The sequence below is a fragment of the Lentinula edodes genome (genome assembly GCF_021015755.1).
Source record: "Lentinula edodes strain Le(Bin) 0899 ss11 chromosome Unknown C8R40scaffold_11, whole genome shotgun sequence".
NCBI lineage: Eukaryota > Fungi > Basidiomycota > Agaricomycetes > Agaricales > Omphalotaceae > Lentinula > Lentinula edodes.
The window spans coordinates 207573-227333 of NW_025764317.1; the positions used below are offsets into that span (position 1 = coordinate 207573).

At 45.0% G+C, this 19761-nt stretch overlaps 10 protein-coding genes across 10 annotated transcripts; 5 read left to right on the forward strand and 5 right to left on the reverse strand.

Annotated features, from left to right (window-relative positions):
• Positions 1-210: 210 nt before the first annotated feature.
• Positions 211-1005, forward strand: C8R40DRAFT_1168857 (uncharacterized protein; the record flags this gene model as incomplete). Its single annotated transcript, XM_046231263.1, has 5 exons — positions 211-339; positions 392-507; positions 558-597; positions 650-777; positions 840-1005. 5 exons carry the CDS (start codon positions 211-213, stop codon positions 1003-1005), a joined length of 579 nt encoding a protein of 192 aa, XP_046088029.1.
• Positions 1006-2549: 1544 nt separating this feature from the next.
• C8R40DRAFT_1041095 (fungal-specific transcription factor domain-containing protein) lies at positions 2550-4034 on the reverse strand (the record flags this gene model as incomplete). Its single annotated transcript, XM_046223972.1, has 6 exons — positions 2550-2777; positions 2832-3046; positions 3097-3211; positions 3264-3420; positions 3472-3692; positions 3744-4034. Coding segments are annotated over 6 exons (1227 nt in total), but the record flags the coding sequence as incomplete, so codon positions are not given.
• Positions 3993-5075, reverse strand: C8R40DRAFT_83362 (uncharacterized protein). Its single transcript, XM_046236371.1, has 6 exons — positions 4842-5075; positions 4765-4794; positions 4691-4710; positions 4437-4624; positions 4144-4388; positions 3993-4103 (listed from the first exon to the last, which is right to left on the reverse strand). Exons 1-6 carry the CDS (start codon positions 5034-5036, stop codon positions 4089-4091), a joined length of 693 nt encoding a protein of 230 aa, XP_046088031.1. The 5' UTR covers positions 5037-5075; the 3' UTR covers positions 3993-4088.
• A 220-nt stretch (positions 5076-5295) lies between these two features.
• On the reverse strand, positions 5296-5824 carry C8R40DRAFT_82811 (uncharacterized protein). The gene is made up of 3 exons (XM_046236355.1): positions 5786-5824; positions 5509-5735; positions 5296-5455 (listed from the first exon to the last, which is right to left on the reverse strand). Exons 2-3 carry the CDS (start codon positions 5656-5658, stop codon positions 5387-5389), a joined length of 219 nt encoding a protein of 72 aa, XP_046088032.1. The 5' UTR covers positions 5659-5735; positions 5786-5824; the 3' UTR covers positions 5296-5386.
• A 673-nt stretch (positions 5825-6497) lies between these two features.
• C8R40DRAFT_83357 (uncharacterized protein) lies at positions 6498-8441 on the reverse strand. Its single transcript, XM_046236370.1, has 4 exons — positions 8361-8441; positions 8139-8302; positions 7176-8086; positions 6498-7113 (listed from the first exon to the last, which is right to left on the reverse strand). Exons 2-4 carry the CDS (start codon positions 8173-8175, stop codon positions 6592-6594), a joined length of 1470 nt encoding a protein of 489 aa, XP_046088033.1. The 5' UTR covers positions 8176-8302; positions 8361-8441; the 3' UTR covers positions 6498-6591.
• A 1436-nt stretch (positions 8442-9877) lies between these two features.
• On the forward strand, positions 9878-12610 carry C8R40DRAFT_83512 (uncharacterized protein). The gene is made up of 13 exons (XM_046236375.1): positions 9878-10199; positions 10262-10273; positions 10331-10415; positions 10483-10545; positions 10613-10631; positions 10690-10716; positions 10773-10799; positions 10858-10918; positions 10983-11004; positions 11061-11206; positions 11262-11523; positions 11582-11606; positions 11658-12610. The coding sequence occupies exons 1-13, from the start codon at positions 10009-10011 to the stop codon at positions 12251-12253; spliced, it is 1536 nt and encodes a 511-aa protein (XP_046088034.1). The 5' UTR covers positions 9878-10008; the 3' UTR covers positions 12254-12610.
• A 717-nt stretch (positions 12611-13327) lies between these two features.
• Positions 13328-15522, forward strand: C8R40DRAFT_998572 (uncharacterized protein; the record flags this gene model as incomplete). Its single annotated transcript, XM_046236802.1, has 13 exons — positions 13328-13373; positions 13426-13523; positions 13582-13644; positions 13707-13752; positions 13817-13843; positions 13905-13965; positions 14024-14191; positions 14254-14447; positions 14556-14644; positions 14705-14717; positions 14782-15036; positions 15121-15292; positions 15360-15522. Coding segments are annotated over 13 exons (1395 nt in total), but the record flags the coding sequence as incomplete, so codon positions are not given.
• An 855-nt stretch (positions 15523-16377) lies between these two features.
• On the forward strand, positions 16378-17614 carry C8R40DRAFT_1096590 (uncharacterized protein). Its single transcript, XM_046227743.1, has 5 exons — positions 16378-16599; positions 16653-16737; positions 16804-16864; positions 16913-17027; positions 17078-17614. Exons 1-5 carry the CDS (start codon positions 16549-16551, stop codon positions 17276-17278), a joined length of 513 nt encoding a protein of 170 aa, XP_046088036.1. The 5' UTR covers positions 16378-16548; the 3' UTR covers positions 17279-17614.
• C8R40DRAFT_1096593 (acyl-CoA N-acyltransferase) lies at positions 17588-18742 on the forward strand. The gene is made up of 8 exons (XM_046227744.1): positions 17588-17680; positions 17804-17828; positions 17885-17916; positions 17971-17983; positions 18044-18131; positions 18189-18301; positions 18354-18482; positions 18536-18742. The coding sequence occupies exons 1-8, from the start codon at positions 17660-17662 to the stop codon at positions 18589-18591; spliced, it is 477 nt and encodes a 158-aa protein (XP_046088037.1). The 5' UTR covers positions 17588-17659; the 3' UTR covers positions 18592-18742.
• A 164-nt stretch (positions 18743-18906) lies between these two features.
• C8R40DRAFT_1168862 (HotDog domain-containing protein) lies at positions 18907-19746 on the reverse strand (the record flags this gene model as incomplete). The annotated part of the gene is made up of 6 exons (XM_046231265.1): positions 18907-18984; positions 19040-19109; positions 19162-19206; positions 19284-19340; positions 19411-19468; positions 19539-19746. 6 exons carry the CDS (start codon positions 19744-19746, stop codon positions 18907-18909), a joined length of 516 nt encoding a protein of 171 aa, XP_046088038.1.
• Between the last annotated feature and the right edge of the window lie 15 nt (positions 19747-19761).

The following is a 19761-nucleotide window of genomic DNA, read 5'->3' on the forward strand; positions in this document are numbered from 1 at the left end:
AGCCCAAAACAACGTGCAGAAGGCTTGATCGGATAATCCCGTAATTGGGAAAGATAGGATAGATCTACATTCTATGCTGATCCAGGTTTACGCCCTCACGGATTCAATATAAATAACGAGATTCCTGAGGGAACATTCTTCAATATCGTTTCCTTTAACCGTATCATGAACTTCCTCTGCCCTTCATAACCTCAAAGTTACTGCCACAATATGACCGAGACTCGAAGACTTTTGGAAGCGGCCAATGCTCTTTCTCGGTTGTTGGTCGCAAGCCGTGTGTCGCATGCTTTCTACGGTAGTGTGTTCACTGCCATACTTGCAAACGCTCCTCAATGTGAGGTGTGTCGTCATTGTTTGAACGCTCATTCTAGATTTAATGTCTATTAACAAGGAAATTTACTGTATCGTTGAAGGAGGCCAGCATCAAAGTCATCCTTTTCGTCGTGTGCGCGATGCAATTTCGGACAACGAAGATTTCTCTACAACTCTTTCACCTTGGACCAACAGGTACGGGCGACAGTTCTAGCATTCCTTTTCAATAGCTAAATCATAATCAGATTACATGTTACTTATCGTCGACCAATCCCGGCCATTGAAGTAAGATGTCTTTTCAGTTGCTCGTTCGATCTTATTTACTCAGACGGTCAAGATTGAGATACTACCTGCTGGTGAGGCTGGCCCTCGCCGATTGGACGCTTCAACCGTTGTCAAAATTCAGGGAATACCGTTTCTTACCATCTCTGAATTCATACGAGCCAAACTAAAAACGTGGATGATGTGAGCTCATTTTTTGAACGGTGTATACCATTGAGTTGCGTTGAACAACTGGACATCCATAGTCGAATGTCAGACAGAGACGCCCAAGATGTGACTTTCGTTCTATCTCGATATTGGAACCGAGTCGATATCAATCGCATTCCAGAACAAGATATGAATTATTTCACGACCAGGAACCCTTCTTCCCAGCTTTGGTGGTTAGCATTAAAGAGGAAATATGGCATGTAAACTCAAGTCGGGTCGGATATATCAGGGTTCTATCAGTCACATCTATTACAGTAATTCTTTACTTTAAGATTATTGGTTCGACAACGATACAAATTAGGAATAGTCATTCGAGGGCAGGTTATAATAGCTTCCCATGTTTATGATAGCAGCGTATGTATGTACTCTGGCGTATGTGAATCGTTCACTGATAAGACATTTGACCTTGAAAACAAGTCATGCAATCGATGAGAACGAATAGGCTTTTGCTTAGTCCGGTAGTATAGCGTATCTGTGGCGGCACATCATGCATCATGACTCGGAGAACCTCAGAGAGTAATGTCGGATTCTATACGCATAGCCATATCGGGGAGCGTGTTTAGAGAGCAAGACGGATAAACCTCAATAGTCTTCAAATCACAGGAGCGAGGCCTACGTGGTCAGGACCCCCGAAATAACGATATGTCAGAAGAACATGGAGACGGGAGCGACGACCTGGCGCCTAGACCGTCGGTGGATTGAAATCAGATAGCCAAAGGAAGAAAAGCCATCATTAGCTAATTTCATCACCCCGAAATTAAGGATGGCCGAGCGCGAGAACTGTAACTCTTCAGCCCAGTTTTACCGCATGCACCAAAAAACATCCTGAAACTTACACAGAACAACTAGACCAACGCGTAAATTGTACTATATTGTACATGTTCATCCTGAGAACCAGGCAATTTTTTGCCGCAGCAATATGCGCTAGGCAATGTCGACGATTGCATCCGGCAGAAGATGTCGTGCGACGCCTCTTATTCAATGACTGCACCTTGCGACATGATATTCCAGGACTACGGAAGAGCCAACACCCTTGTGGATCTTTCATTCCCTCCCGGTCTTTCTATGAGTCCGAAAGCGACTAGATATATCCAAATGGGCCATGGTGCCCATCGTGATATTGAATCGATGGATGAGAAGAATAGATAGTTTAGCATCAAGATGGTTTCAAAGATCTCAATACCTCGTCTACACTTTCCATATACTCAGCCCAATTCGCCTGACTTTGCGCGCAATATTATGAGTACAAGAACAGGAAATCCGCATGGACCTCACCTAATATCTATGATATCTGAAGACCTCCAATCTTGCTGTTGTGTAGTCGTGGAGTTGATTTCGATCGCTAGACATGAATTGTCAATGACTTGCAGTTATAGCTAAGAATCACACTTTACATTCAAGCGCTGGGCCTACATACAACGAGGCTGCAATAGACATATTTTCAGAAACTGGATCGTGAAACGAGTTTGAAGTTAAGCTGGTGGGCGGGATTGAGTTGAGCTCGAGTTGTTCCTCTATTAAAGGACCCGATGAACGTTGAGCATCCACAACGACTTTGAGTTGATGCGAAAGAACCTGCCTATCCCGTGATCGAATTGCATTGCGGATGCGGATGCGGAGTGACGAGGCTCAGGTTCTGACCTTTGCTTCCCTGTGACAAGGTTGTATACGCCAGTCAATCCACTGATAAAGATGACATTTAATAGGGTGTCCCTAGAGGAAATTCAGTATTTCGCTTCTTCTGAAGTTCATACGTAGATTAGAATACCGTAAGCGCCCCGCAAGTTGTATCCTGCAAAACATTTGAGTAGGAAGAACAAAAAGTCAAAAAACGCTGACCGTTGTTCGAATCGTTCTAACTGAAGCATACATTTGACTACATCACCCATTTCGAGATCTATGTCTATATCCAGGTCTAAGCGTTTTGCTTTCCATATATTAATCAGTAGAACGATCCCGGAATTAGCAATTGCAGCCTGTGTATTAAATTTCATCTCTCAGGACCCCCTCTTCGAAGACAGTAATCTTACCAGCAATTGTGGACCAAGCGAGAGATAATCACGCTTGCAATGTGCTTCCACAATGTGAATACATGAATGTGCTGCATTGACACATACTTCCAGCGAAGTAGGAGATGTCGCTAGACCATTGCGATACGTTTCCATCCGAAGGAAAAAATACATTATATAAAGCATTGCGGACTGGTGAAATGACACCGTATCTTGACGTTGGGGATCCCATTTCACTGAAAATCAGGAATTTGAGTCATGAGATGAGACGAGAAGTTGGGCATACACTGTGCAGGAATGTTTTCCAGCCAAGAACCTAATGCTTTGTCAATCTCGATCACGGCCTGTTGTCTTAGGAATAATGCATCTGGGTCAGGTTTACGCCTAGGACGCACGGTGCTCTGAATCGACAATTTTCAGCAACGACTTCAGCAAGGCACAAGTAATAATCACTGTTGCACGCTGAACAGTCTCTAATATACCAACTAGTTTGAGCATGTGTATCCAATATGACAATTGGCAAAATTTCCCTAGGGGTTGTTTGAAGGCTAGTTCGCCAGACTGCTCCCAATATTCATCATCACATTCAATAGGAAACTCTGCATCATAACTGAGTAGAATACGTTAATGGTTTCACCCAGTAAATATCGCTTGAACTCACTCGTCTGAGGTCATAGCCCGTGGCCTACCGAGATTGATACTCAGAGAGAGGTCAATGTAGTTCAAGATCCAAAAGGCTCGTTTCCAGAGTTCTCCCGCAACTGTAGGCGGCGTAGATTTCTTACGATGTGCGCCTACATCTTGAAGAAGGCGGATTCCCAGCCCCGTCAACCCCAGACTGGAGTAAGGCATAGACGTAGTTTGCATGAACATGACATAGAGCTGTAGAGTAAATGAATGATCCACCGCACGCTAGATACCAAAATCACTCACGATAAGTTTCTGCACTTGCATTAGAGATGGTGCCTCCGAGAACGTGATTGGTGCCGGATTCACTTGCTGCATCCACATAAAGCCTGCGGAAAGTGGCGACCCATGCGTGAAAGTTCGAGGATCGTCTGAGTGTCGAGCAGAGAGCGCACACATGGCCAACAAAGTTTCGCCAAAGTGTCGATCATGGTAGTGTAATCCAGAAATCACGGACCTCTCGAAAGTCGGGCGATGGAAAAGAGGGAAATACGGCTGAGATTTCACAAACCAGAGATCTATTAGACGATCAAGCAGATCTTGCGGAGGAAATATGAGTGGTGGAAGTTGAGGTTCCTTTAAGAATTGCCACTAGAATACACAAAACTTCAACTGTGAAGACTACGCAGTCCTATAAATCACGTACGGGCTGAATGGTCCAAAACACAGGACGCTTGAAGACGTCATGATTTGTGTCCATTCCATTACCTTGATTAGCAGCGATACCAGACTTTATGAGCATGAGTCTATTGGAAGCAGAATACCGTTCAGGAGATTGGCTGAATTGTAATTTCTTCAATGTCTCGGAAAGTTCATCGGTATCATCATGATCGTCCTGAAATCCCAACGTTGATGGTTCTCCGGCATGAACCGGTATAGGTTCGGGGGATCCTATGAACTGTTCCATAACCTTGCGCACGGAAGAATAGCAAAACCCACCATTACCCAGATCTGAATTCGACATTTGAACCATAGCAAGTTGTTTCTCGAGTGTCCGGATATAACTAGCTAATTCTCTCAGGATTTGCTGCAGTTCAGTTTTGTCTTCTGGTAGCTTGTAAGGAACAGAAGATAGTATGGATTCCGTTAAGGCTTTTATGTTGTCACTTTTGAGCTGCGCGGATCGTCTAAAGGAAATTTTGAAGTATTAATGCCGACAGAGACATGTCTATACTTAGCCTGAAAGTTCATACCCAGCAGGTGGTCCTCTTTTCTAAAATTATCTGGATTGAAAGCTTGCTGCTGATAAGTTGTAGAATGTGAATACCTTTCTCGGTACCGTATGGAGACAGTCAATCTTTTGTTGAGTGAGAACGGCTGAATTTTAAAGGATCAGAAGCCGACCTTCATGGATGTACAGTTGGAACATGCCTCTCCTCCTCTAGTCGCGCTGTCGCCTGTAGATCTTTCGTTGAGTAGAGATTCTCCCAACGTATGGAATGACTTACATCGCACTTTGCGCCTTCTACAGTAATTGCAAGCATTGGGTTGCCGTTTCCTTGAGCCTCCAGAGGTGGCATTGGAATCAGCATCCGACATTACTGTAAATGGCCGAGAAACACGAACAAATGACGCCCTTTTAGTCAGCAATTCCTGAAAATTCGGGGAATTGACTCCGCGACCCACCCCGAGAACTTGGGGAACTTGAACATCGTAGTCTGAACATAATGACTATTGGCCGATCGCGATAATCATCTAGCTATACATCGTTTACTTTGGAAATTGTAGCATATAAGTAATCTGATCAGTAGCTTTCTAGCTCCTAACAACTAATACTAAGTTTTAAATATAGGGTGTCTGAATCTAATGGATGAGTTGAGAAATGAAAATCAAGTTGTATTAGGCTGGGTTGTACAAGATAACGTGTACAACGACAGAGGCCTTGCCTCTCAATACTCAAGGCTTGAGTTTGCGGCCTCCATGGTGATTATCCTTCCAACGCGATTACGTCCAGAGAACTAGATTGCAGATAGTATGATTGAAGTCTGATGAGAATGAGGAATGGACTTGCGTTGATTTTCCGGACGAATGGATGCACAATGATTTGAGCCGTTGATTTGGATGCGGCTTCTCGGAAAATCAAGAGCAAATGAAGAACTTCAGCTGGTAGGCCAAGCTCATGAAGTATTTCGACAATGATGGCCTGACTCCTGGTACTCATTTCGGAGGAAGGAACTAGGGATGAGAACAGCTCGAAGAGCGATGCTCATTGGAAAATTCCAAGGTGCGATGGTAAAACTAAATGATAAAATTTAGGTTCAAAGTCGACGGCAAGAGCGAGGAATTACTCCCATTGCCCAACGTTCGATTGATACTGTGGCGCATTGACCTTTCTCAAAGGGATCAATACATCTCATTTCGTTCCAGAATATGTAGCCGTTTTGAGCAGTATCCTGCAGTATCATGAATGATGCAAACCAAATCATGAACAGGAGCAGTCTCTTCAGCGACGTTCCCGTGATTGAAGAGCATTTCCGTCGGCGAGGATTGAATTCCGATAGTCCATGCTAGAAGCAGACGCAGAGACTCCAACGGTTTTATTTGGCAATGGATCTCTTACTCCGATCGTGGCGCCATTGCTTGAGGAAGTCCGTTGGCCGATCATATAGAGAGGGGTAAAGGCTAGCATTGCTGAACACAACTTCGGTGAATCTTGTTTGTTGAGCCAAGTATATAGTCGTATTCGATATCCACATACATCGAGCCTCACAAATCCTCACAAATCATCGTATGAAATGGTGTATCGACGTTCAGCACAGCGTTCACAGGCTACCCACTTTCGAGCCCCACGTATATGGTACCCGCAACAGTCGAGGGTGATGAGCTTGCGGCGCAAGTTGAAGAGGGGTTAGAAGCATAAGAGTGGGCTTCCATTTCTGGAAGGACTATTTGTGCAGGTTTGTGTGCATAATCCACAACGCTCAAACATGTAAAACGGTGCGCATCCATTCTGAAATGGAGTCGGACCGTCAACTTACGAAAAGAGTTCATATAGACTAGGCCATAACAAAGTTGTACATGCTTGCATATTAAAGGTATAATGATACATCTTCCATCGTTGTACTTTCAAGAGTGCTCAAGAGTGTCGTTTGGTTCACGTCGAATTCCAAAACTCAGAGTCACCTGAATAATCCCCAAACTCAGACCAATAACCAGCCCCTGCGATGTTTTCACCAGGAAGTCCTACGAATCGAGCGGAGTCGGGATATTGGGGATTCTTCATCTCGATGGGTGGAATGACTTCAAGATTAAAGTCGTTCTGCAAGAGCATGCTCGGCTCTGTTTGCCATATCGTGTTGGGATCCCACGGATAGAAGGAATTGTTCATCTCGTGTGCTATAGGAACACCCGTCTGGATATCGAAATTGGTAGGGATCTGCTGTTGTAGGTCCCAAGTATCGGGACGAGGAGGTGCAACGAATTGATCGAAACTTGATGGAACGTAGTAGCTCGAGATTGTCGAGGCAGGCGTGAATGGTCCGGAAATCGGTGAGGAGGCTACAGAAGATGAGGCAGATACAGGATCTATGTTGAGAGTCGGAGGCTGAAGTTGTGCGGTGGCTCCACTTCCGTTTGATATCGGACCATGCGCCGGAAAATCGAACAATACGGATGTCTGTTCACGAATGCAACGGAGATCAGTATTGATTCAACTATATTGAACGCTAACGCATTTACCTGAAGCCCCGCTTCATGATCAGGATGTCCGTAAGAAGGCCCTGGAAGATTACTTGGGCAAAAATCAAAATTCGCCATGATATCGTCCTCGTTCCCGGTGTAACCAGCCCGTCGACTGATCATAGGAAGGAGGGAAGAAGAAGAAGAAGAAGGGTATGAAGGAAGGACGTTTGGGATGTGGATAGTCTGATAAGACGGAGGCGGCGGGGTAGGGGCAGAATTCGAACGAGCGATGACCTGGGGAGGGGGGACCACATAAGTTGTTAAGCTGCCTGTGTCGGCTTTCTTCCCAGTATCCGCCGCTCTGCGCCTTGTATACTTCTTGTTCCTAGCCTTTCCGTGCTGATCCCGAACACGATTCGGTCGATAGACGTAACCGGGATATTTCTCCTGATGTATCCGCTTCTTTTCCTTTGCCAAGTCCTCCCAATACCGTCGCTCCTCAGCAGAGAGGGCTTTCCATTGTTGGCTGATACTTTTTGACAGATCCGCCTGGCGTTGCTTTTTGCAACCGTGGCGGGAGGCATCCTCCTCCGCCTGCTGACGACCCTCGGCGCACTGGCTTCGGAAGAGGATAAAAGAGTTCTCCGGGCGTTTGATATAGTCATCATCACCCTTCCGAGGTCTACGCTGAGCGTCGAGGGTTGCCGACTTGCTGCCTGCAGATACTGATGGTATTGATACAGAAGATACCGAAGAATTGGGAGATAGTGTTCGTGAAAGCGGTGGGGTTGCCTGATAACATGATGGCGCTGGGGAAGTGATGTTAAACGAGGAGAGGTCGGGCTCGAAAGGAGAATGAACAGGTGTGGAGTACGGAGATGCGTCGAGAGTATGGGAAACAGGAAACGTGAATGCTCTGGGCGTTGGCGCGATGATGGCCAACGTCGGGAATGAATAGTGCGTATCTACTTATGAAGCAGCTAATTAGAATCATTGCATCAAATAATTCGGAGGGCATACCTTGATATGGTTCATCGTGCGTGCGTGAAGGAGGCATGACAGATTATCAGATCGAACAAATAAAACAAAGAACAGAGATGGGAATATCTGAGGGGAGGGGTAATCGTGTTATTGTGAAAATAACGACGAGTGGGAAGTGCGAATTGCTCTCCAGCTTGACTGCCCTATGCTGTCAAGATCAATTGGGTAAGAAACGAAACGAAAAGACAATACGACGCGTACTTATAGCCTCGTTGAGATGGTCCGGAGCTTCATCCTGATCCATTGTCTTCCATATCAGGAATTCGAGGGGGCGCGCCATCCTACGGGAAAATTTCAATTAAAATGTCTTGTTATCGACTTGACCCTTTGATTCCGTATACCCGACTGAGAGTCGGTCAGAATTCCATAGACTACAGGCGACTATTTGGAAAGTTGCTTTGTGCACTCAGCACTATACTTCTGTGACTTTTCACCTCTTATCACCAAGTACGCCTTCGGAAGGGTTTTGATTCGGCAAATTGAAGAAATAATCATTTACTTTGAAAGTTCCTAATTGGGAACGTTGGATCCGACCTCATATTCAACTCCTTCAAGATGCCTAATTTGTGTTCTTCATCGATGCGTGCTGGTGTCCTCGTTACTTGTGGCCATCTCCTATAAAGAAGAGTGAAGGCTTCTTGGTCAAGCGTCGTCGGTTCACCGATAGTCGCTTGCCTTGTGCATGACCTACGGACCCCTGCGGATGTGTCTCTTGTCTTGAAATAAGCGAAGTAAGACTTTTCCCACATTCACCGCGGACCCGTCTTGTTCACCTCGAAAATCCTTTGTATCCGCGTTTCAAGCTTAGCTCGAAATCAACAAATTTGTTCGTGGCGGGATTGGAAAGTTGACTGGCAGCTGGTGATTGATGTGCTCAAATTTCGAAAGCATTAAACGATAAATACAAGCATATAGCATACTTAGGTACGCACTGCTGAAGCCAGACTTGGAGGAGGAGGAGGAAATTGTTGGAAATTGGCGGACGGAAGTATTGCGTGTCACGTCATAGAGCCTTAGAGCGCCATTTTCACATGAAACGCCATGTGGCAAACGGAGGCAAAGATGAAGCTTGACAACGCTCTACTCACAGCTACTCACAACGGATGTAATTTGAACAAGGCAAGAAGGAGCGTTGAATGGAAGATTGCGCGTTGCAAATTCACAGGCAGGACACGGAGACGAGGTAAAGAAAATACACTCTCCAAGCCATCAACTCACTCAACAGCACTCAACACCTTACATCCTATCCGACGTTGAGCATATATTTGAACGAAGTCAGTCACAAAATTAACTGTTTCCCGACTTTAGATTCTCATAAAGGTAATGTGATCGCTGAACTGCTGATCGATGGCGAAGACCGCTGAAGTGACATTTTAATTCAGGTTGAATGCTCGATGAGCGTTAAACTGAAGTTCTCTCTCAACTTCTCGTACTGAACTGACCTTATGACCCTTGAGCTCCTGGAAATCAACCAAGTCGGCTTTTGATTCGTTCAATTTACCGCAGGAAGAAACTCTGTGAATTCGGAACACTTCTAAACCTTTCAATCTTGACATATTGCATGCAAGCTATCATTAGCTATCATTCAATCATTCTTATCCGGTTTGTCGGAAGTTCATGAAACCACTTATTGGTTTACCCTATCTCTGCGGCAGCCCCATAGCTCCCCATAAGCGCTCCGGCGTTTTCGAACACATATGTACATGGAATTTAGAAGGAGAAACCACCCCACCTTCGACGCTTCGACGGTCATCCTCGTTCGGCTGCGATTGAATGCGCTCAAGTTTATGGCAAATGCTATAAAAGCCAAACCTCAACCCAAAATACTTTCATTCAAGTTCCCCGTACCATGACTTCCCCCGAGAGCAACCACGTCCGAAATGCGACGGTTTTGGGTGATCAGAAACTGACGGATTCGCCGACCAGCCCAAGTTTCAGTAGAGAATCTTCTACAGACAGTCAAAATTCCACCACATCAAGCAATGTTGTACCTCCGTTGACCGCACATCCTTTCCGCACACTCGTTCTCTGTTTTGACGGGTATGTCTTATCAATCCTCTCTCTTCATTGATTTTTTATTCGGCTATTTCTTTGTAAACCAGGACTGGTGATCAGTATGCTACCTTGCACACTTATTATTAGCGATTCAATTGATCGGTTCGGATTACCAGATTCGATTCTGACAATTCGAACATTGTGCAACTATTTTCCATACTGAAAAAGGATGATAAAGACACACAAATGGTCTACTACCAGGTATAATCCTATATAATCATCGCTGTTGTTCGGTATTTGACTCTGATTGAAATACCCTTCCTTGTAGGCTGGTATAGGGACTTACACGTCTCCGCAGATTGCTACGCCCTTGATGGCGAAGTTCTCGAAGGTACGATCCGTGCATACTCATCCACTGAGGAGGCTGTTCCACACCTGATACTTTGCTCATTCAACAGACTATAGATATGGCAATAGGTGCGAATACAGCGTTCTGGAAGTAGGCGTGCATTGATCGAAATATGAATGGAATCAGGATGGTACTTGGATGCTCATGTTATGGGTTCGTTCGTAACCAAGATGATCGCATGAACAGCGATGAACTGACCGTCGAGCCAGGTGGCTATGAATTCCTTATGCAGAACTGTGGGCTTTTAATAATTACTTTTTGGGAGACTTACCACTAACTCCGGATCATGATCAGATAAAGCTGGCGATCGTATTTGCATTTTTGGTTTTTCACGAGGCGCATACACTGCTAGAAGGTGCACTTCTCCTCCACTTTATCTTCAAAAACGAGCTATGCCAATTTTAACGAACTCCGTTCAGTCTGGCAGGAATGATTCACAAGGCAAGTAGGACGGTATATTCCCCCTTCCGAGAACAATTCCTGAGATTTTGATCTAGGTCGGGATACTGCCTGCGTGCAACCACCAGCAAGTCCCATTTGCGTACAAGATGTTCACTCGCGATGATGAGATCGGCTACGCGCAATCCGCCGCTTTCAAGAAGGCGTTCTCAGTCGATGCTACGATTGAATTCGTCGGCGTTTGGTACGCTCGTCCCTTCATCATATGATTATTTTTCCCCCTCTAATTGACTATGCAGGGATACGGTGAATTCGGTGGGCTTGATACCCCATCGTCTACCTTTCACTAGGTCGAATACCCTTGTAAAAACCTTCCGTCACGCTGTGTCGTTGGACGAACGTCGCGCAAAATTCAAAGCAAATCTTTGGAATTCTCCTTCTGATGTCAATACCGACAAGATTGAGGAGACAGGAAAACACTCGCATCATCATCACCACCATCTCGACCGTGAATACCTCCGCTTCTTCAAAGACCCAAACCAAAAGACTGACATTGAGGAGGTGTGTGCTGAATGACTGTAGAATTTTATTCCTGTAATGTATTTTTTTCCGTACATAGGTTTGGTTCGCTGGATGTCATTGCGGTAAGTGTTGGTCGACGTATAAATTTACACGATCATTGAAATCGGTTATAGATGTTGGAGGAGGATCTGTTTCGAATACAGAGACGACCAACCTCGCTAGAATCCCCCTTCGATGGATGATTCGCCAGTGTTTCAAGACTAATACTGGGATTTTGTTCGATTCAGAAGGCCTCCGCTCGTTGGGATTGAATCCCAGTTCACTGTGGCCCAAAGTTGAACCTCGTCCTGCTTTGACAGCCCCAGTGACTCCTTCCCGCATCCGGCCCATCCCGCGTAATCCCCCTCCTCTAAACTCTCAGGATCTTTGTCAGGATCTTTCAAAAGGGTCCAGCCCTAGTATATTCAAAACTGAAGAAGAGCTCGACTTGGAAGATGCCATGAGCCCTATCTACGACCAGCTGAGCCTTGCTCCCGGATGGTGGGCGCTGGAGTTCCTGCCCGTGAAGAACAAATTCCACGACGGATCGGGTAAGTTCTTGACGGAGATTGAGTGCAACCTAGGGAGAGCAAGGAGAATTCCGAGGCAGAAGCAAGGTGTGAAGATCCATAGGAGTGTGAAAATGCGAATGGAGGCACAGTATGAGAATGGTAAAAAGTATATTCCGAGAGCAAAGTTCGATCCTCAGTATGTTACTTGGGTTGATTAGTCTTTCGTTCGAGATTTCTGTGCAGTGATTGATCATATCATTCCTTTTCCGTCAAGCATGATTATTGTAATACTTATGTATTAAAATAGCTACGTTTCCGAGTCCTGTGCCGGTTTCTTTTCCTGCCTATTTTGAACATGTACAGATTCGAGTGCCACCTGATCGTTGCAGCTTGATGAGCAGGCAATCCCAGTGTCAGTCTTTGTGACGGGGATGCCGCTAAATGTTGAACAAACGGGACATAGTTGCACTGGATCTTTGGCGAAACTTTATGCAGTGGGGTGTTTTCCTTCTTGGCGGAAAAATAGACGCTAATAGATAGACGCCTGCCGGAGATAGCTTTGTCTCCTAGTTTGTCCCAGGTTTGTCCTGTACCAACGTTCAAGCCAGTTTTGCTGTTTCCAACAATCCTAACAATAACCGCTAAATCCTACTGGTCAAATGCACAGAGCTCTACGAGGGTATAAAAAAGCGTGAAACAGGCAGAATGAGTTGGAACGATGTTCTTCTCCACTTGTATTCCAGGTTTATGCCATATGAAAACTTGGCCAAATTCAGTCGTGTCCTTCCATATTGAAGGCCGGAAGCCTCGTAGGTTACGAGAGAGAATAACTATTGTCAACAGTCACCACTTGGTCACCCCGCTGATTTCTTCTCTTTTTGTTTTAAGCCAGTTGTGGGCTCCATCAATATAAATGATGGATCTGATGTATTCACGGTGAGTTCACAGGATTAAAATATAATACGGAATTCGAGAGTTATAACAAGTCCTCCCTAGACTGTCAATCCTTCGCGTACCTTTCTTTCCCTTACGACTGATACTGCTCGTCATCCACGAAGACAATGTCGATAACGAACGCGAACCACCAACGAGATCCGACTGGCGGGACATCTGTGACGATCATTAATGACAATGACAGGGTAGAGGAGGAATTGAAGGAATTGAACACGCCAAAAGGACTGTTATTCTCTGTGGATCCTCCAGCCAAAGACGCCTCGACTATATCCCCACCCCGTTCTCGACCACGTCCTATGCGTGAACACAAGATAGATTCGCGTATTATACCTCCGACTATACCTCCCGAGCATGAGCATCGGACTCTGGTCCTTTGCTTTGATGGTGATTCTCTTCCCTTCTCTCATCCTTCTATAGCTAATACATGTCCACACAGGTACTGGTGACCAATTCGATGTCGACAACTCAAACATTGTGCAGTTGTGCTCGCTGTTCAGGAAGGAGGACCGGTCGAAGCAGATGGTGTATTATCAGGTTCGCGAGCACACCGTAACTTACATTCTAGATGGGCGCTCACGAAATGATTTGGCAGGCGGGTATTGGGACGTACACTTCTCCCAGAGTCGCGACGCCCTTGATGTCCACGATATCAAAGGTGACGTCAAACGAACCCGACATCTCGAGAGATGCGTATTAATATCACCTTTTCTGGCGCAGGCGATGGATATGTTACTCGCAAATCAGCTAAATGCGCATGTTATGGGTAGGTGTACCGTCGTTTGACCTTCCGAAAGCATTAGATTCTGATGTCAAGATGTGGTTGTCAGACGGGTACGAATTCCTGATGCAAAACTGTACGAGCAATGCTACTGCGGACGGCGTCCCGAGCATCAAGTGCTAATTAGACGTGTTTAGATACAGCTGGTGATCGTATCTGTATGTTCGGGTTTTCGAGAGGCGCGTACACTGCCAGAAGGTGATGAAGCTGAGATTTCACCAAGCCCCATTATGTTGATTGCGGCCGCGTTTCATAGTCTTGCGGGCATGCTTCACAAAGTAGGGCTGCTCTCTAAAGACAATTTTCAGCAGGTTCCGTTTGCATATAAGATGTATACGAGAGTAGACAAGGTTGGGTGGGAGCAGTCCAATGCATTCAAGGAAGCGTTCTGTAGGGACGTGATTATTGATTTCCTCGGAGTATGGTGAGTAAACCTCTTTGTACGGGCAGCTAGCGAGCTTCTTGAACTCACTGAGATCGGAATAGGGATACTGTGGACTCTGTAGGTTTAATACCCAAGCGACTTCCATTTACCACCTCGAATACCATCGTTCGCACATTTAGACACGCGATATCCCTTGATGAACGGCGCGCCAAGTTCAAACCCAACTTTTGGAATCTTCCTCATCCGCGGTCTGATCATTCACAGGACTTGCCTCCAAGTCGACCGACATATTCTGGTTTCTCGTATCGTTCAAGTGGCAAAGAACGCTTCCGCCAACTATCGAGAAGCCCGAAACAGAGGCTCAGTCCGTTGCCTCCTTCCATTGAATGGGAAAGTTCGGAAGATAATCGACTAAGCGATTACGAAGAGCGGTTCTCCCTACACAGTGAATACAATACGACTCCAACGGACGTACAAGAAGTCTGGTTTGCTGTGAGTAATTACCATTCAATGCAGGTCACTATTCCGTCTAATTCCGTTTTTAATTCCAAGGGTTGTCACTGTGGTGAGAAATCATACATATACAGCTTTCCGCATAGTATTCTGACCTTTGTTTCCTTAATTCATAGATGTGGGAGGTGGTTCTGTGAAGAACTCTACACGCCACACTCTTGCACGAATTAGCCTTCGTTGGATGATTCGGGAGTGCTTCAAAGCTAACACTGGGATCATGTTCAATTCACAACGTTTGAGGTCGGTTGGACTGGATCCTTCGGCTTTGTATCCATTTATAAGTCCGAGGCTTCCACCACTATCAAGTGAAAAGATTCATACAATTGCGCCTATTCCTCAGAAGAAGTCAAAATTACATCGAGTTTTAGCAAGTTGCCGGAAATTGATACCTCGCAATACGGGGTCGATATCCAATTCCACCAATTTGGGGCCCGATTCACTGGAAGGCTCAAAAGAGAAGGATAACGAGAAGACACGAATTTTGTCGGAAGAGGAGGAGGATCTCGAGGATGTGCTCTCTCCCAAGTATGATCAACTCAAAATAGCTCCGTTTTGGTGGATTCTTGAGGTGATCCCGATGCAATTCCGTTATCAGAGGAAGTGTGATGACTGGGTGTCATATTTTGGGTTTGTACTTTTGCGTTTCTTGCGGGGCTTGGTTTGGACTCATTCAATATTCTGATTAACCTTGAAGATTCAATCTTGCCAGACCTCGGCACATACCGGAGCAATCTTCCAATGGTGTTTATGTACATCGTAGTGTTAAAATACGAATGGAGGCGGAGAAAGTAGGTTCGAATGGTAAACACCGTAGATATTCGCCCAAAGCGCACTTGGAAGTTGAGCCCATTTGGTAGCTTGGTGACCAAGCCCTCTAAGAGAATAATCAAAAAATTTGATTAAAGTTCGCCTGCGGGGCGGAACCTCGATAGAGGGCTTGGAAGATCTGAGTTTAAATTGGCAGGAACTGCGTTATCATTTTTAGAATGTTCTGGACTGCTTATTAATAGCCTTTTTTGGTAACTGACTTTCGGAGATAATCCATTTGAGGAAAAAGGCTACGAGATAATTGATCCTCAGTCAGTGGAATGAGTTGGAATGCAATTTGAACATTGAAATACTTCAGGAATACTTGTAGGAGCTTGTAGGCCAAGAGTACATGCCTGAATATGTAGATACAATGTAGGGTAGGCAAACAGAGAGAAAAAACCTTCACTATCCTTAGTAAGTGATACCTTCTCATCCAATTAATTCTCCAGGATGTTGGTGCTCATAGGCTTTATTATAGTAGAGATTATCAAACAGTGATAGTGACATAGATATAAGATACTGAAGTCATGAGGTATAGAGCTCTGTAGAGTCGGAGACATCTTGCAATTTCTCGCAAATCATGACTTTCAGTAAATGAATAGGTTCGTGGCCAATTCCCCAATTAGAATATCTCCAAAAGTCAATTACCAAAAAAGGCTATTAATCAGCATTCCAGAACGTTCTAAAAATGATAACGCAGTTCCTGCCAATTTAAACTCAGATATTCCGGTCCCTCTATCGAGGTTTCGCCCTCATAGAGGGGCGGTTTCCGGTCTACCCATTTGGGTCGATTGACCTTCAAATCCGAGTTTCAGACCTTCCATAGATTACCTTAGAACTCTTATGTAATGATCATAGATAATCGTTATCAGCTGTACTGATCGATCTGGAACCGGCGCCTAAACTAATGAAACCTTCTTTCAGTGCTACGATGTCATTTCAGTGGCTCCAACTACATCTATGATCCTAAATCTAATGCACATCCATCGAATGTCGTCACAACCAAACGGCGATGTTATAAGATTGACTCAGTATCACTTTTCATCTCATCCAATCATCCCATAGCCTTCGCCATGGTCTCCCATCACGCACCTGCTCTTCGAGTCGGCTTATATTTTGCCTTGGTATGCAAATTGTCATTGCTATCGTGTTAACTTTAACACATTGCACTTTATAGTCGCTGTTCTCCATCGTCTTGCTTGGACTCACAGCTGCCAGGATCCATCAGACGTTGAACTTTGCTCCTGGAACCAGTTTCTATGGTGTGTCTTCTACTCAGTCACTAATAATGATATCATGTGCCATGCTCATCAGCCTCTCATTTATAGATCCCATTGTTGTCGAGTTGCTTGTCACGTCTATTCTCGCCATGATCTGGTCGTGGTTCATGTAAATATCTCCAGTTTCGCTCGCTTCTAATCACTCATGAAATTATAGTATACACACTATACACACCATCCGAGTTAGCGGACCCTTGACCACCTTCCGACACGAATCCATTGGGATTCTCATCATATGGATAATGTTCCTTGTCGGTACAGCCATAGCTACGGTGCGTAAACATCAATCATCTTGTTCGCTCAATAACTCAATTTTTTGCAGAATTTCTGGGCGAATCTTGGTGTTTGCTTTGGTGTATTCACCTGCGATATTCTCACCGCCATTGTTGCCTTTGCCTGGCTTTGCTTTATCACAATGACTTTGATTGGGTTCTCCACTATGCTCTTCCTTGCCAGGAATAATGGTTATAGCAGTTATGACGAACCTTTACACGGAAGATGGGGAACTGGGGCGAAGGTCTAACCCAAAGCATCACAATGGTCTTGTTTTATTATTTTATGTCTTTCATGCCTTTTTTGAAGTAGTTGTTCTGTGCTCTCTATACTCTACACACCTTGAAGAGTAGTATCCATATATTTAGCTCTGTAAATTTACGTATTTGTGTTTTTACGCTGACTGTGATTTATTATTCTAGTTATCTGTGCTGTCACCCACTACTGTACACTGAGAAGTAGTATCTATACACCATTCGGCTTTGTAAATTCATGTCTTGTTGTATCGATTATCATTGTCAATGGCCCAATATTGTTGGTGTATTATTAAACGCCGGCGTGTGTACGTTCACCACTTTCGACTCAGATCCAACGCCAATACTTCCTCAAGTTTTGTCCGACCTACTTCACCATGAACATAAGATTAGCCAGGGTGCGTGATGCTCTGTTTGAGCTGTTGACACAAGAATTGCCCTGTAAATGATTACAGGTGCGATGAATTTTTTGTTTGAATAATGTCGTTTTCAAACCACGATACTCAAAGCTTCTCTTGCAGCCTGAAGACCTTTCTGGCATGCAAGGTATGCAACTCACTTATTTGTGACTTGTGCGCAAGCAGACTTCGTCTACCACCAAGCTGGAAATCTTGTGAACTTGCCCGAAAACTACGTGCGTTATGTCGTCGTCGAAAGAGTCACTTGGTCTTGATCACACATAGTACAGTTGATGAAATTCTGTGAAATTATTACTACTTCGACCATTCTTACGGGACCCTGACGGTCTTCCCCTTTCCTAGGGATGTACCACATTATAACATGGCCACAGCTTTCATTTGTGGCGGAGAATGACAAGGGTCATATCGTAGGTTATGTGTTGGCAAAAATGTGCGCTTTCTTGTGGTTCATTATAAGTGTCTGTCCAAGCCTTAGATTATCTCACAGCGATGAAGAATCGGAAGAAAAAGGCGGCGAAATGCATGGCCATGTCAACTCGATCTCGGTCTTGAGATCATATAGACGTCTGGGGCTCGCGAAAAGACTGATGATGCTATCCCGTACGCAATCGACGCTTCTGCTACCATCCCTTATTGACAACAGGCGTATCAGAGGATGCGATGGCCTCAATATACAAAGCGAATTACGTGTCATTGCACGTTCGCAAGTCGAACATTGCCGCAATCGGATTGTACAGAGATACTCTGGGCTTTGAAGTTGCGGAGGTGGAGAAGAAGTACTGTGAGTCGTTCTTTCACGCGATGCGCTTGGATCCCACCTGACAGATTACACAGACGGGGATGGCGAAGATGCCTATGTTATGAAACTTTTCCTCAAGAACCAGTCATAGGTTTTACCGACTACCATCCAATATCCTTACTTCACTCGTACCGGCATCGTTCGACATCGTTATCCCGTCCTGAGCTAGTAGTCTGATTACCTGAGAGTTGTAATCGTCTTGTTTACCTAAGATCCAGGATTAATGACATTCGTCAATTCTTTTCATGAACGACCGGCCTAACTTTCTCTCTCAGTCTCTGTCGAATGTTCTGTGCGTCACAGCTCTCCTGACCAATCTCTATGAAGCCTTATCCCGAAACAACAAATCATGGCGAGAGACTAACTACACTTTGCTAACACACTTCCACTCTTGGTAGCATACGCGTCACAATTTTGTCGGACTAGGTTCCATTTTTATATGAACTCCGGAAGCCACGAGTCGATGGTGCGTTTCGCTCCAGATCTAAAAAATGAGCCGATGATGACTGGCGGCAGAAACCGAATAACGAACAACGAACCTCCGTCCTGGCTGAGGCGACCCGTCTGCCTACAGTCATTGTCGTATTCACTATCCGTAAATTTTCTCCACTAACCAAACCAAGTCAGCTCTGCAAACTTTTTGTACTGTGAAGCTGCTCACATTGTGGCGGGAGCGTGATAGACGATGTTCAACGACTGAGATACGCTAGAAGAACGCCACAAAAGGATTCAGCGATCATCACCCGAATAACGAGGGGCGACTCGGAGAAGGGACGCGCTTACTCAAAGCTAGCAACACCTTGCGAAATCTTCAAAGCCATAATGGAGCCGGTTGAGCATCTAGTATCAGCGTGATTTCAAGTGTCAGTCTTGTGTAATATTCATGATAGAAATAAACAAACATGCATACACGTCTATGAGGAAGGCAGAGCAGCCTCCGTGTATATTACCTCCTCCATTCACCATATCTACACAAATGGTGCGCGTTAGCCTGTTTGGATGAAAGCCAATCCTGCGAAATGGACGTATATAACTCACCTTCTTCCACAGTAATTGTGTATACTACCAAGCTCTCTTTCCGTTGAGGCTCTATCACATTACTCTTGATTGTTACTTCAGCCAGTGTCAATCGCCTCAGAATCGAGGCGGCAAAGCTATTAGGGCGGCCATTTAAAAAAAGTTTGGGGATATCCTTGAGATGCGCTTTGATTTCCTCTGAACCGTTGCCCACAATCGCGCTCGACATGAGCGTTAAGAGGAA

Bases quoted from the DNA above. Each gene is read 5' to 3' on its own strand.
- C8R40DRAFT_83362 (XM_046236371.1), bottom strand. From the start codon at position 5,036: ATGTCGGATGCTGATTCCAATGCCACCTCTGGAGGCTCAAGGAAACGG. The intron at 4,625-4,690 runs GTATGAACTTTC...AATTTCCTTTAG, and splicing joins AAAAGAGGACCACCTGCTGG to ACGATCCGCGCAGCTCAAAA. The intron at 4,389-4,436 runs GTGGGTTTTGCT...AACAGTTCATAG, and splicing joins GAATTCAGATCTGGGTAATG to GATCCCCCGAACCTATACCG.
- C8R40DRAFT_82811 (XM_046236355.1), bottom strand. From the start codon at position 5,658: ATGAGTACCAGGAGTCAGGCCATCATTGTCGAAATACTTCATGAGCTT. The intron at 5,456-5,508 runs GCAAGTCCATTC...TCTGCAATCTAG, and splicing joins CATTCGTCCGGAAAATCAAC to TTCTCTGGACGTAATCGCGT.
- C8R40DRAFT_83357 (XM_046236370.1), bottom strand. From the start codon at position 8,175: ATGCCTCCTTCACGCACGCACGATGAACCATATCAAG. The intron at 8,087-8,138 runs GTATGCCCTCCG...CTGCTTCATAAG, and splicing joins GCACGATGAACCATATCAAG to TAGATACGCACTATTCATTC. The intron at 7,114-7,175 runs GTAAATGCGTTA...ATTCGTGAACAG, and splicing joins ATCATGAAGCGGGGCTTCAG to ACATCCGTATTGTTCGATTT.
- C8R40DRAFT_83512 (XM_046236375.1), top strand. From the start codon at position 10,009: ATGACTTCCCCCGAGAGCAACCACGTCCGAAATGCGACGGTTTTGGGT. The intron at 10,416-10,482 runs GTATAATCCTAT...CCTTCCTTGTAG, and splicing joins CACAAATGGTCTACTACCAG to GCTGGTATAGGGACTTACAC. The intron at 11,005-11,060 runs GCAAGTAGGACG...ATTTTGATCTAG, and splicing joins TGGCAGGAATGATTCACAAG to GTCGGGATACTGCCTGCGTG.
- C8R40DRAFT_1096590 (XM_046227743.1), top strand. From the start codon at position 16,549: ATGGTCTCCCATCACGCACCTGCTCTTCGAGTCGGCTTATATTTTGCC. The intron at 16,738-16,803 runs GTGTGTCTTCTA...TCTCATTTATAG, and splicing joins TCCTGGAACCAGTTTCTATG to ATCCCATTGTTGTCGAGTTG. The intron at 17,028-17,077 runs GTGCGTAAACAT...AATTTTTTGCAG, and splicing joins TCGGTACAGCCATAGCTACG to AATTTCTGGGCGAATCTTGG.
- C8R40DRAFT_1096593 (XM_046227744.1), top strand. From the start codon at position 17,660: ATGAACATAAGATTAGCCAGG. The intron at 18,132-18,188 runs GTGCGCTTTCTT...ATTATCTCACAG, and splicing joins GGTTATGTGTTGGCAAAAAT to CGATGAAGAATCGGAAGAAA. The intron at 18,302-18,353 runs GTACGCAATCGA...CAGGCGTATCAG, and splicing joins AAGACTGATGATGCTATCCC to AGGATGCGATGGCCTCAATA.